The 14,785-nt window shown below is 37.7% G+C and overlaps 3 protein-coding genes and 1 long non-coding RNA gene across 5 annotated transcripts; 2 read left to right on the top strand and 2 right to left on the bottom strand.

The window, feature by feature from the left end:
* Positions 1–443: 443 nt before the first annotated feature.
* On the top strand, positions 444–6,320 carry LOC106132747 (ATP synthase subunit alpha, mitochondrial). The gene is made up of 11 exons (XM_013332267.2): positions 444–603; positions 1,013–1,135; positions 1,792–1,905; positions 2,265–2,418; positions 2,848–2,958; positions 3,359–3,583; positions 4,132–4,301; positions 4,664–4,758; positions 4,976–5,195; positions 5,411–5,578; positions 5,823–6,320. Exons 1-11 carry the CDS (start codon positions 538–540, stop codon positions 6,033–6,035), a joined length of 1,659 nt encoding a protein of 552 aa, XP_013187721.1. The 5' UTR covers positions 444–537; the 3' UTR covers positions 6,036–6,320.
* An 859-nt stretch (positions 6,321–7,179) lies between these two features.
* On the top strand, positions 7,180–12,998 carry LOC106132741 (polynucleotide 5'-hydroxyl-kinase NOL9). The gene is made up of 5 exons (XM_013332256.2): positions 7,180–8,677; positions 8,923–9,139; positions 9,620–10,108; positions 11,510–11,670; positions 12,597–12,998. Exons 1-5 carry the CDS (start codon positions 7,180–7,182, stop codon positions 12,845–12,847), a joined length of 2,616 nt encoding a protein of 871 aa, XP_013187710.2. The 3' UTR covers positions 12,848–12,998.
* On the bottom strand, positions 8,402–10,753 carry LOC132902895 (uncharacterized). Its single transcript, XR_009657272.1, has 2 exons — positions 10,155–10,753; positions 8,402–8,484 (listed from the first exon to the last, which is right to left on the bottom strand). It is a non-coding gene; the product is annotated as an uncharacterized LOC132902895 (long non-coding RNA).
* Positions 12,999–13,089: 91 nt separating the features above from the next.
* On the bottom strand, positions 13,090–14,500 carry LOC106132742 (ras-like GTP-binding protein Rho1). Of its 2 annotated transcripts, none has more exons than XM_013332258.2 (2): positions 14,344–14,500; positions 13,090–14,131 (listed from the first exon to the last, which is right to left on the bottom strand). In XM_013332258.2, the coding sequence occupies exon 2, from the start codon at positions 14,124–14,126 to the stop codon at positions 13,548–13,550; it is 579 nt and encodes a 192-aa protein (XP_013187712.1). In that variant the 5' UTR covers positions 14,127–14,131; positions 14,344–14,500; the 3' UTR covers positions 13,090–13,547. The 2 variants fall into 2 exon arrangements, with proteins under 2 accessions (XP_013187712.1, XP_013187711.1); XM_013332257.2 differs by having other exon boundaries at positions 14,264–14,433.
* Between the last annotated feature and the right edge of the window lie 285 nt (positions 14,501–14,785).

Raw genomic sequence — 14,785 nt, 5'->3', positions numbered from 1 at the left:
CCATAGACTTTATTTTTGTCTTTACGAAAGTTTCACGCAAAAGAATTTACCTCTATAAAAGAAAAAAAAAACCGGTTTTATCAACCAATTTTGACTAATAAATAGACATTTCTACCTTGTGGAAAAGATATGAATATGAAATAAAAATTGTAAACGTTGGTATGTAGAGATACACCTATAAATAATCTGAGTTTTTTCATGTTATTCTGGCAACACGACTGATATCCAACTTTCGCTCAAAATGTTTGTTACGAAAAATTTGCAGATATTGTTTTTCAATTAATGATTTTAATTAGAAAAAGATATTCCTACTTATAATTAGACAATCGATAGGAAATTATCTCTTTAATTCAAAAAAATATTTCAATAAAAAAAATTGAGTTAGATACTTCATATTTTGATTTCTAAACAGAAATATCACTGCGCATGAACCACAGACAAATATCGATTGTGTCACTTCCGGTTCTACCGCAACGAGAGACGAGCGGAGAACCACTTGGGCTTTGAGACCTGCCATAAAAATAATATTTCGTGAAAATGTCGCTTATCTCCGCTCGTTTGGCCTCTTCCGTGGCCAGGCGTCTACCTAATGCTGCATCCCAGGTAATATTATCGATTTTACCTTAATATTAGTATTTGATTTCTGTCCAAAACCTTAATTTTTTACATCCCGGCTATAATGTCCAATGTAACCATTGCATTCATTCGACAGATTTAGTAAAATAGCACAGATTTTGTAACTTTTATACTAACCAGTGTATTTATCTATCCCTATTAAAAGATTTAAAGTGAAAAAAGTATATTTTTGATCATATTTTGGAGTTCGATCCCACAGATAAGTGTTATGTAATAGCGGGTGACCAGAGTATAACCTGATTAGTTTCAGTATGTATGTGTTGTGAGAATATTTTTACGATCAAAGTGTTTAGCTCCTTAAAGAGTGATAAGTGCAAGGAAATGTGATATCCAATTGGATTGTAGATAAATTGAATATTTTGGTAATGGCTGGTAGGTGTCGAAAGTGGCGGCGCCAGCGGTTGCTGTCGCCTCCCGCAAGCTGCATGTGTCGGCACCACAACGGGCGGCCGAAATCTCCCAGATCCTGGAGGAGAGAATCCTCGGTGCCGCACCCAAGGTCAGTATGTCATGTTACATAAACATCTATTGGATTTTAGGTTATGGCTGTTTTTAAACGATTACTAATTAAGTTTTAATCATTAAATAAATTTTATATAACCTGGCTTATTTTGTAGCAATTATTTACCTATAAAACATTTTGTAATTTTAGGTTCTGCAATGATAAAGGTTCAATGAATTAAAATTAATTTAGTGATTATAAAAAACATCTTCAATTCTAATAAAAAGAGTGAACTCTTAAAGTTATATTTTAGTTTCCACCGAAACTACCATACATATTCTGTGACTTATCATTTGGGTACATATTTGTAGTTACTTATTACATATTTATACTTACTTATTGTTTCTTTAAGAACAGAGCATTCAAGAACAAATTTATTCAATATTTGGACAAAGATGTCAAAATATTCAAGGAAATCAAAAAAACTATCTAAAATGACAGCACTTTACATATCCTTGTTACATAAAGTAGTGATTGTTTAAGATAATGAAAATACAATTGAACCTTACAAGGTTGCAGTTAGAGATTAAGGAAGTCTAATGGTAATTTTATCCCATTTTATTTTTTGATAATGGTTTCAGTACTGTCAGTTTAAAACTTGTAGGAATCATACCAAGACCAAATATATTAAAAAAACAATACTTTTTTTGCAGGCCGACTTGGAAGAGACCGGCAGAGTGTTAAGCATCGGTGACGGTATCGCCCGTGTCTATGGATTGAAGAACATCCAGGCTGAGGAGATGGTGGAATTCTCCTCCGGCCTCAAGGTTTGTTCCATTTACATAAATTTTATATTTAAAGCTAGCGAACTGACCTGACTTCTCACAGGTAGCATTTGTAGATCTAAACCTGCCTTAAAAATCCTCTTCCAACTTAAAATAGACATACCAGGTGATCAAAGTTTTATGCACATTGTCATAAATAAAATGACTGCTCATCCTTTAATAAAGTACATGTACTAAGGCTCTTCAAGCATCTAAAAATCCATCTTACTGCTTATGACAAAGAGTGCTGTACAACATTAACCACTAAAAAGGACACAGTTACTATAGTAGATTTTGAAATTCTCATGAAAATGAAAATAATTTAAATAGTATTATATATTTATTTCTACCAACAATTTTAGGGTATGGCTCTCAACTTGGAGCCTGACAACGTGGGTGTGGTAGTGTTCGGTAACGACAAGCTTATCAAGGAGGGTGACATTGTCAAGCGTACCGGAGCCATCGTGGATGTCCCCGTGGGCGAGCAGCTGCTCGGACGTGTCGTGGACGCTCTGGGTAACATGACACCTATATTGTTTTATATTTGTAGTAGAGGATGTTTGCAGCTCCAACCGCACAAACGCAAAATCATGTTAATTGCTGTTCCTGTGGGAATTTTGGGAAACCCTCTCTTATGCACTACTAGATCACAAAAGGAATCTAAATGACAAATTTTTTGTAAGATATTGTTAATCTTCAATTAGCCAGGCCTGTTATGATATGCACATATATATTTACTTTCTCAGTGTTTTATATGTTGTGAATTGACAAGTCAATAGAAATTATATTTCTTTCTATTTTTTTTTTTTTAAAGGGAGATATTTTAAATGTAAATACGTTTTGTATGACCTTCATGGAAAAAAAAATAACTGGCCATTTTGTGATAGGATGAAAAATAAAATGTATATTTTTATTTACTAAAGAAAAATTTAATAACTTTCCCAGGTAACGCCATCGACGGCAAGGGTCCCGTCGACACCAAGAGCCGCATGCGAGTGGGTATCAAAGCCCCAGGTATCATCCCCCGCGTGTCTGTGCGAGAGCCTATGCAGACTGGTTAGTAGATATCCTTATAGACGAGTTTTATTTTACAAGTAAATATACTTAAAAACGAACATGATTAAAAAAAACATTTTCATTTTATTTTGTAAAAATTAAATGGCAGAGATTTAATCTGATATTTAATTAACAGTCAACCAATTTATCTAAGAGATAAATCAACAATGGCATATGCCACTATAATGGACTGAGTAGACTGAAGACTCATTGCGTTCAAAGATAAAATTAAAAAAAAAATTTTAGCTTTTTATGGTAACTATGTAAAAGCTATGTGGAAATTTTTGTGATAATAAAAAATAATGACAATGAGGGATTATACATAATTAGTATGAATATAAAATTATAATAATAGTCAGAAATAATGTTTTATGTAACCAAATGTTATGTAATCAACCAGGTATCAAGGCCGTAGATTCCCTGGTACCAATCGGTCGTGGTCAGCGTGAGTTGATCATCGGCGATCGTCAGACCGGCAAAACCGCCCTGGCCATCGACACCATCATCAACCAGCAGCGGTTCAACAAGGGAGATGATGAGAAGAAGAAGCTGTACTGCATCTACGTTGCCATCGGACAGAAGAGGTCCACCGTGGCCCAGATCGTGAAGAGGTTGACTGATGCTGGTCAGTTACGTGTTATAAAATTATTTTTTATGAACTTGCTATTTCCTGGACCCGTTATTGAACACAAGCATCATAGAAAAAGGGCAAAGGCAGTAATTTCACCAGAACATCACTGAAAATGCATATTCTAACAACTTGTCTGCAACTTTGCTTTGGTGCAGTTTAACAGAAGTTCCTATGTAGTTTTCTAGGTAGTTTTCCAGGACCTAATCTATATTAATGTCTAGTAGACTGCCCCGGTAAGATAATTTAGTTATGACTGATAAGTAGATAATAATTTTAATTAACCTTTGATAATAAAATAATATTAGCCTGATTCCTCCTCAGTTGTTTCATAGTTTAGAAGTGGCTCTTATAAACAGCGTAATGAGTGAGATTACAAGTTACTCAGATAAGTTGCCTTTAACAACATCTAAAAGAAGATTCCTTCCTTTAATTACGAGAGAGATAAGAGAACATTTTCTTGCCTTGTCTTTATGAGGGCTTTCCCCAGCTCAAGCCTTTGAGTTTGAAATACATTAAGTACATCAAGTATTTTAACTCCACAGGTGCCATCAACTACACTATCATCGTGTCCGCCACTGCCTCCGACGCGGCGCCCCTGCAGTACCTGGCGCCGTACTCCGGCTGCGCCATGGGAGAGTTCTTCAGAGACAACGGCAAGCACGCCCTCATCATCTACGATGACTTGTCCAAACAGGCCGTGGCCTACCGCCAGGTAAAGTTATTTTATGTGTTCCTTACAAATAGGTGCAAAGAATTAAACAACCGAAATGTTCACAGCATTTTATTTAAATGATTTTGGTATAGCTGTCAAAACTTCGTTTGAATAAGATTCGCTTCCATTTCACTATCTGGTCTTAGTCTACATTATTTGTTGTTGAACGAAGCTCAAAAGAAAATATTCTATCCCTTATTAAACCTTTCTTGATTTAAGATATACCTAATGTAAACCAAAATCGACTGCATGTCTGTGTTTGGATGGCAAATCATCTTTCTATTTAATTGTTGGTATTGTCAGTTATCCTTCTTAACCCAGTCAGTCTTATGAACTTGCCTATAAATGAACAATTGTTGTAGATGTCTCTGCTGCTGCGTCGTCCCCCCGGTCGTGAGGCCTACCCTGGTGATGTGTTCTACCTCCACTCCCGTCTGCTCGAGCGTGCCGCCAAGATGTAAGTACTTTAACAGTTACTACTCAACAAAAAGTATCTTCTCTCTTATTCCATTAAGTGTGTTATCCTCAAAGAAAAAGAGAGTTTAGTTATGTGCCTGTATGTGTAACCGTGATCAATCTAAAGCTTTGCTCCCTTGTGATACCTGTAATCACAGTTACTTAAAAAAGCAGACATATTTATATGGAGGCTAACTTATTTTATATTTTTTTTACAGGTCCGACAAGATGGGCGGTGGTTCCCTGACTGCTCTGCCAGTCATTGAGACCCAGGCCGGAGATGTGTCTGCTTACATTCCCACCAACGTGATCTCCATCACAGATGGTCAGATCTTCTTGGAGACCGAGTTGTTCTACAAGGGCATCCGGCCAGCCATCAACGTGGGTCTGTCTGTGTCCCGTGTAGGGTCAGCTGCCCAGACCAAGGCCATGAAACAGGTAGGGATTTGGTCATATCTCCTAATATTTATTTCTTATCCTGTTTTTTTTATTGATCAAGGTTAGAAAGAAAAGAAAAAACAACCATTACATGTTAAAAACATAACTTTTTTATAAGTCACATTTTTGGATATAAATCTAGGAATAACAGGTAAAAGGAAAACTAAACAACATAAGCATTCAGAATTTCCTTCAAATCTATCTTCTTATTCCAGGTGGCCGGTTCCATGAAGCTGGAGTTGGCTCAGTACCGTGAGGTGGCCGCTTTCGCCCAGTTCGGTTCCGACCTGGACGCCGCCACGCAGCAGCTGCTCAACCGTGGCATGCGACTTACTGAGCTGTTGAAGCAGGGCCAGTACGTGCCCATGGCTATTGAGGAGCAGGTAAATATATACCGATGTTGTATGAATAAAAGATTAAATATGTACTGCCATACCGATGTTCTATGATAGAAAAGATTTTGATTGACTCCGTCTTCAAGAGTAACCGTTACTTAAGGTTATTCCCAGAAAAGTTATTCACGAACATTAATAGGACATACGAAAAAATTGATAGGCAAAAGTAATTTATCATAGGAAATCCACCTGTCTTCTATGTACCATTTACCATTCTGTGTTGTATTGTCAGGTCGCCATCATCTACTGTGGTGTCCGTGGTCACCTTGACAAACTGGACCCCAGCAAGATCACCGCTTTCGAGAAGGCCTTCACCGAGCACATCAAGACCAGCCACCAGGGCCTGCTGTCCACCATCGCCAAGGACGGACAGATCACCCCAGAATCAGATGCCACTCTCAAGAAGCTCGTTACCGACTTCATCTCTACCTTCACCGCACAGTGAAGAGCCTAGCCTTTAAATCGAAAATACCCTTCGACACGACACTGCGCTGAAAGCTTAGGATAAATCGTCTAAATTAACTGGCAACACAGCGTCGCGCCGAACAATCTACAATGTTAAGTTATCGACTAACGGAAACATGCGCCCGTAGATCGGACGGTGTTTCCGCTAGGCGTGTAGTAGTTATCATTCGTATGGACTGTATTGAATGTTGATACAATCATGGAATGTATTTATCTCGGAAATGTCAGGAGTGGTTATATATTAATAAAACATCTTTAAATAGTCTGGTGTTGTTTTATACGTCGTCCAACCATTTCTTTTAATTTTGCCATTTTGTACCATTAAGTTACCCATGCGATTTCTTACTGTCGGCCTTAGTATGTAAAAAACGTTATTTACGCTATTTAACATGTTTTATGGGAGGTTACTCATTGTTTGAACAAAAATTTTTTTTCCTTTAGTATAAAATATAAAAATTCGTCATGTCGGATTATATGGCCTATCATTTTCCCTACAAATGCTACTATCATTTCTTTACCTTTTTGCTTCATTATCCACGCTTCGCATCCGTATATGGCAATGTTCCAAAGTGTGTTTTGTTTTTGGATCAAGTACACAGAGAAAAGTCTGAAGACAGACCCGAGACACTGTGTGGAAGGTGCAACCGGGAACACGCAGAGATGAGAGAGAAAAAGTTTATGCCTTAGATAAAGAATTTTTAAAATCGGTGGGTGTCTTCGGAGATTATCCGCCTCAAATATACAAACTCACAAATTTTTACCTCCTTATAATATTCCTTTAAATTATTTATCAGAATAACGCGTATAATTTACACTTTTAATTTGATTTTGCCAATGTTGAATGTTTAGTAAATAAATTTTTGTCTATGTCTTTGTCGAGTTTGAAAAATATCCAAGATTTCAATCGTCGTCCTTTGCCTGTCACTGTCATAAACTCATAAATAAATCAATGTCAAGAATAATCACGCACGTTTGTCTATTTTTTAAAATAATTTTAATTTTATATTTTATTTGTTATAAATCCGAGATAATTAATTAAACCTCAACGTGAAGTACAACATAATCATCCTATTACAGCTTCTTGACGAAATAGTGTATCTATTACTGTTATTAAATAAGTAGAAATGGACTTCTTTGAAAAGGCGCACATTTCGAAGAATGAACCTGTGAAGAAAGACACAAAGTCTGAGGAAACTGTAAAGAAGAAGCTGAAACTGATGTTGGAAGGTTACAAGCAGAATGACAACCAACTTATCATGAAGAGCGAGAACTTAAATTTAGACCCACACCGACTTCTAGACGATTCAAGTTCAGTAAGCGGTTTTTCGGATTTAAATCTAAGCAACTCGAGCAACGAGGGAGATGTCAGCCGTGGTCATGAGTCTCAAGAGGACAAGCCTTTAGCTGAGTTGGAACATAGCAAAGATGATGAAGAATTTAAAGATTCAAGTGCAAGTATAGGCAGTAGCTTGGAGATGGACTCCATTTCAGAATGCAATGATACCTTAGATTCATTGTCAGAGGATACGAGTAGTAATACATCAAGTGATTATGGCATGTTTGGTTCTACAACAGACACAGCCACAGAGGTTGATTTGGAAACCTCTACAGCACAGTTTGATGCTGATGGGGCATTGGCCTCGAAAATATTACAAAGATTAAACAAAAAAGTACCAACCAAAAAGAAGGCAATAAAGAAAATTCCTCCAGAATTTAGGATAGATGACCAAATGGAGACTGATGGCCATGAAGATTCAGATGCTAGTTCAACAGTTTCTTCGCCATTTGTATCAGTTTCTGCCACAGAAATGTCCAATCAGAGTTTGAATGATTTATTGGGTAACTACAGACATTCCACTGTTAGAAATATGCCGTCAGACATTCAAACTATTAACACATCTAATGAAACTATGTTTCCTGTGGAAGTAAGTGAAAATATTGTAGTTACTGACATAGATATTCAATCAGATAATGAAGTTATAGCTAAAGATGGTGACTTTGATTTATCAGATTATTCTCCTTCTATTGCCAATGAATCTGCATTACGTGATGACACTCTCGATTCAGAAATGGCACTTGATTCTTCATTGGAATTTTCAGAGGAACTTGTAGAATCTGTCAAAGTCTACTATGCCAGAAATTGTTGTATATTTGTTATGAAACATCCAGCGAAATTGTACATTCATGGTAAAATAAATATTCAAGCGCTGGGTGGTAGTTTAGAAATTTTTGGGTATAAGTTGAAAGATGAAGTTTATAAAGTGTATGCACCGAATTATAATTATGCTCATTGTTTAAGAACAGTTAATAGTGAGAACTCTTACTATGGACTTTTTGGTAAGCTGACATCATCAGGACTTTCAGTTTACGAAGCTGAAGAAATTGTAACATCCATCGGAGCATCAGATGGTGTTGTCTGTATGACATCTCTGAAATGCAAGCAAATGGACTTTGTAGAAAATAATTTTGAATTAACAGATTTGTTTAGTAAAGTAAATAGGCAAATTGACAACTGTTTGCGTCAAGCATCGGAGATCCTCCGTTGCTCACTCTATCTTACAGGACCGTGGAAGTGTTTTGAAGAAAATGCCAGTTGGAGTCAAGCTTTTGATAGATCTTTCTGTAAGCATTCTTTTTATCTGTTAATTTTTATCTTATTCAGTTGGGAAAATTATACTTTTATAAACATGTCAAACTGCTGGGACATATTGAAAATTTTGGTATTGAGACAGATGGGACATTATGATAGTCTAAATATAAATAATTTTTCGAGGCTAATTAAAATCTGTATAATTTGTCTTCTTAACATGTACCTATATTTTTGTATTGATTGAAATATATGTATAACAATTACCATTGCATTTCAGATGAACGAAGCAGAGGCATTGTATGTGGAGGGAAAGGTGTGGGTAAATCTACATTCCTCAGATACAGTGTGAACCGACTGCTGAGTCAAGGGCCAGTGCTGGTCGTAGACCTGGACCCGGGGCAGGCAGAGTTCACAGTGGCTGGAAGTGTGTCAGCCACTGTGGTCACTAAGCCACTACTTGGACCTAATTTCACTCATCTCCAAAAACCGGACAAGTACGTTTGAATAACTATATTTGTTTGTTTACTCCTCTGTACACTTGTTTTCCTACTTTTGCTTGCACTACCATATCAGGAATACCATATATTGGATTTAGATGAAATTTTAACTACTTACCCACCCATTGAAGTCAAAAGGCGACTAAGCGATAGGCCTATAAACTTGGGATTCATCTTGTAGGTGATGGGCTAGCAACTTGTCACTATTTGAACCCTAATTCCATCATAAACCATACAGCTAAATGTGGCCTTTCAGTCTTTTCAAGACCTTTGGCTCTGTTTATCTTACAAGGGATATAGATGTGACTATGTGTACTCACTCTTAAAAGATATACAATAAGTCTTTTAAGATTGAGTACACTGAATATTAAGAGACACAAAAACATTTCTTAATGATACATTGGACAAGTTCCCTTTTATTTCTACGCAATATGGACACTATTTGCAACAATCATTCAATAAACCTCATTCTTTCAGGATGTTGTACTTAGGCATGATCAACACAATGGACAACCCGAGACGTTACGCGGCCGCCGTCGCCGAACTCGTTACCCACTGCCGCGAACACGAGGCCTACCAGCGCATGCCGTGGATCGTAAACACGATGGGAATGTGCAACGCAATGGGACTCAAATTCATTACCCACACAATAATGCACACACAACCCACGTTCCTACTCCAAATAGATTCAAAAGCCGCCAAAAAGAGATTCCAATGTTATTTGAATCCTGGCACAATAAAGAACATTTATAATGAAGAATTCAAAAATGATTCTTTATTCAAACATGTACCGGTACCAGAAGCTCTGGAATATTCATTTTTTTTGTGCGATAGTTTGGAGGTAGTGGGGAAGAAAGACTTCTCTTTGGCGCCCAGGGATGAAAGATATCTGAATTACTTAGCGTATTTCGGAGACCTGCTAAGGGCTCGCGAAGAGAAGGCGCTTCTAGGAATTACGCCATACGAGTAAGTTTTTAAAATTGAAAACCACACACTGCATGTTTCTACTTACAGCGAGGAAAAATATTGTGAGTTGTTATTTCTGCCTTACGACGAAACATCTGTAGACACAATACCGCTGGAAAAGTATCCGAAACAAACAAATCGTCCTTCTTTTCGAAAATGATCGATGATTAATCTCTTTGAATCCCATCCATGGCATCTTGTTTATAATTTTGCTCGAGGTAAACATAAAATTTTTATGAATTATATCATCGAGCTATCGATGTAAACGTGGCCTTTTCTAGGGACTCTGTCCACTTCGTAAGGGTTAAGGACGTATGTGAATCAAGAAATGCCTAGATTTTTTCTAATGTTATGCCAGATATGCCTCGGTAAAAAGGCGTGAACTAATTATTTATAACGTAGCACTATTTTTTAAACGACTTCAAATAAAGCCAAACTTATCGTGATAATTGTTTGCAAATGACGAATAATATGACAAAGCAAGCATCCCGGAATAGCGTGACTCATAAGTACGATTGGAGATAAACTGGTTAATTCGTCACCTATAATAATTGTAGTATTTAAGCTTTGCTCCCACGGGAATTTCAAGGGCTAAAGTAATCTTACGCCTCGTGTTTATCGCAGCCTTCAAGGATACAAAATTGTTGTGATTTGTTGTTTGAATCTTTGATTTTTACTAGCTGCTTGCGACCCCGGAATTCGCTCGCGGAATACATACCCTACGTTTTACTTCTGTTCTTTATCTATCTCCAATGCAAATTGCGTAAAAATCGGTTCAGCGGTTTAACCGCGAAAGCGTAATAAATAGACAAATTTTCTAATTACAATATTATAGATTTCTCTCGCGTACGATTTGTGTAAAACCACCACAGTGACTGTTTCATTCACGAGTTTCATTGAGAAGTTATAATTAGAAATTGGAGACTGGGCGACTCGACGTACTATGTGCCACGTAAACCAGTCTCACTCCTACGTTGTTTTTGTCTTGTGTGTGGTTTTTGCCCGGGGCTTTGTTTTTGTGGGGTTTTCAGCAATTAAAGTAGCCAATGCCTTAATCGACTATTTGATGAATTTATCAAAATCGGTCCAGTAATATAGTTGATAGGTTGTTTTCTCTTTAAAACTTTACTAAAGAGCTTTCACTTCATCTCTTTCCCTGGATGTTGTAAGAGGCGACTAATCAATGTTATCGGTAGGTGGAAAAGTTTATTCCGTTATTCTATTACTTCGGGAGTGAGATGGGTGTATCATGACTTTCCCCCAATCATGGATAGTGGGCATAATAGAACCTTGCGAGAGCCCAAGGCTTTATTATACCCACCATCCAGGATAATATGAGAAAGAATGTAACCGAGGCCAAGTATCATTGTTTCAATTCAAATTACATTAATTTTTTCCCAGGGTGAATTTTCGCGAGCTCCAAGTCGGCTTCAACGTGCGAGTGGCGCCCGAAGCGGCCCTGAAGGTGATCAACGGGAAAGTGGTCGCGTTGTGTCACCTGCCGCGCGGTGACGTCGCCGTGTTTACTCTCAGAGATAAACCGCTGCTGTGCTATGGACACGGTAATTATTTTCAACCCAAAACTGAATTAATTCTGTATTTTATTAGTATCAACAGAAAAGGCAGTTTGTACCGTATGGTTCCTGGAACTTTTGAAAGTACCACTCCATTGCTTGCCAAATGCATGTTGTAAAGTAAGGAATTCATCTATATATGTATAGTTTTTTGTGAGGGTCAGAATTGTCTCTCGGGCCGGCTTCAGATGTTCTATTGACAGCAGGGCATTGCCAAAATCGTAGGATTATCTTTGCAACGATATGGATGATCCAACTTTTGATCGTTTTTATGATAATGACTTGTAATTAATTTTATACTTAGTTCTAGTCAGCTGATTACTTTGTTTTTCACGTATAGGTTAAACATACGATTTAAATTTCTTCATAAAAGTCAAGCCACTATTGAAATTTTCTGGAAAAAAAAAGGTACCTACATTACTGCTCGATGTTACATGAAATGAACTTTTTTAGCCTGCTTATTGATCTTTAGGAAGTCAATAGACTTAGGATACCTCTGGTAAAGCCGCCGAAAGGTTCTCATTTGAAACAAAATATTTTGAATACTATTGCTACGATTATGTACCTACGTATTGTTTTCATTATTTTAAAATATTAAATTTTAGTGCTAATAATTATTAAATTAAATTCTAATTTAAAGTTTTGTGTACAAGGCACTAGATAAAGGCATGACCCTTCAACATTATGAGAAAATAAACGATTTCCAATGAATCATCAACATTCGAGGCAATGACGTAAGCGCGTCAAGAAGTGATTTTATACGCGCGCCGACTCGCAAACACAGCGCAAACTTATTTCACCGTACCATTTCTATTATTGTTACTGATTAAAATTCATCCATACAAAGTTATCAATTAAATTGCAACAATAAAATGCTGATTAACTGATAAGTGCATACACTAACGTTGTTGCAGGTCTCGTCCGGGGCATTGATTACGAGCGCGAAAAGGTTTACATCATCACGCCGTGTCGACAGCTGGCCTCTGTCAACACGCTGGTGTATGCGGACTGGGCGCCCGAGCTGCGGGGCCAGGAGCGCCACCTGCCCGAGGGCGTGGCCGTCCCCTACCGAACCACCACCACCCGCCACCAGCGGCAGCTCATGTCTGCTCCCCGGAGGCGCTTCAACCCCCTACAGCTATTGAAAATGTCAAGGAGTTCCTAATTGAAACAGTCAATGATTAGTTAATAAATTTGTAATTGGAATAGATCCAAAATATCTTAAATTATAAAAGGAAGTCTAATATTATGTTAATTAATGTATATTTCAAGATAATTTTGTACTTACAATACTAATAAACATAACATAGATGATTTTTTTTTATTTAACTTAAATATTTGCCCATCCTAAACACCTCTGATGCATAAATGCGGTATTAATTTTTATAAAAGTCAAAAAGAGTCTAGTAAAGAATTATTAAAACATGGGGTTCCTTTATTACTAATAAATTATAATCATGCAATATGGAAAGTTAAAATTTCACACAATTACTTTAAAAAAATCATGTCCTACGGAACCATGAGCTGGTGATCAAGCTCCGGGAAGCCAGGTGTCGCAGGCTTCCCAGGCCGTGTCTACTTGACAGGCACTTGGCTAATAGATGGGGCTCACGCTCCATAGTCAAATAAACATCCTACACAATTTATACATCACTATTTTATTGAAAAATTAAAATACAAAATACCGAACTTAACAAGTCTCGGTGATAACACCGGTCGAGGAATACACCTATAGATAAAGACGCTACTCAATTATATAACTTGATAGCACAAAATTCCTGAGGGCCACCAAGGCGGGGCCTGAACTCCCCCGACTACAATTGTTTAAGGCATTTACGCTTATTCTTTATACGCCACAAGCACAATTACAGCAGAGAACACCTAGTCTTCTTCTTCTTCTTGACCTGTAACGCGGCACGAGTCGCCGTTTCAAATACCTCGCGTACTCCCTCCTTGCTCTTAGCAGAGCACTCCAGATATGCAAACGCGTTTATTTTTTCAGCCATAGCGCGCCCTTCTTGGGGCTTTACCGGCTCTTGCTTCATTTTACGTAGTTCACTGATGGTAGCCGGGTCATTGCGCAAATCTTTTTTGTTGCCCACTAGAATTATGGGCACATTAGGGCAGAAGTGTTTCACCTCAGGAGTCCACTTCTCAGGTATGTTCTCGAGCGAGTCTGGCGAGTCCACCGAGAAGCACATTAGAATAACGTCGGTGTCCGGATATGACAGCGGCCGTAGCCGGTCGTAATCCTCTTGTCCAGCCGTATCCCATAAAGCGAGCTCTACTTGTTTGCCATCAACCTCTATATCGGCGACGTAATTCTCAAACACTGTCGGCACGTATACTTCCGGAAACTGATCCTTACTGAACACTATGAGAAGACATGTTTTACCACAGGCACCGTCACCGACGATAACTAATTTTTTGCGTATAGCAGCCATCGGTCCTGTAAAAGATTGCAACGCAAATTATTACGATGGTGTCGAGCGTCAACGCCTTTCATGACTTATAAATATGGCCGCCGTATAGGAATATGGGTAGGGAGTAGTTAGACAAGCCCTCAAATGTGAATAAGCACCTGAACTAGCGGAAGAAGAACAGCACCACCACATAGTACCCTCACATGCGACGGTGATTTTTATTATATTTTGTAGATACCTGAAGATTCTGGCTAATTTCTGCAGAATATTGGCTTATCGACACTTTTTAGTCGCCTTTGCTCATCACAAGCACTTTCGTTTGCACTTTTTTTTGACGTTTACTATGCCATGGACGTCTGTCTTTCAGCGCCAACAAACCTTTTTTTAACATAGCAACACACTGATAAACCAGAGACAACTAAGGATGTTCGAGTTCTCATGCTAAAATAAAAAGTGAGAGTTCAATTTTAAAATTTTAAGAAGAGTGCTTTCTGTGAATTGTTATCGTAATCGTGTTGGCAGTACTTACACAAGTTTAATACTCAGATAAAACAACAAAAAACACTTTAGTGAAGCAAAATTGAAACATAATAATAAAGCTTCTGACCCATGTATTCATGGCCGTAGAGAAAGAAAAATACAAGCTGTCAGCGAGTCATGTTTTTTTTTCTCTCATAGAT

This window comes from Amyelois transitella, chromosome 19 (assembly GCF_032362555.1).
Source record: "Amyelois transitella isolate CPQ chromosome 19, ilAmyTran1.1, whole genome shotgun sequence".
Classification (NCBI taxonomy): domain Eukaryota; kingdom Metazoa; phylum Arthropoda; class Insecta; order Lepidoptera; family Pyralidae; genus Amyelois; species Amyelois transitella.
Note: the sequence above shows the minus strand (reverse complement) of the source record. Positions and strands in the feature narration are given on the sequence as shown.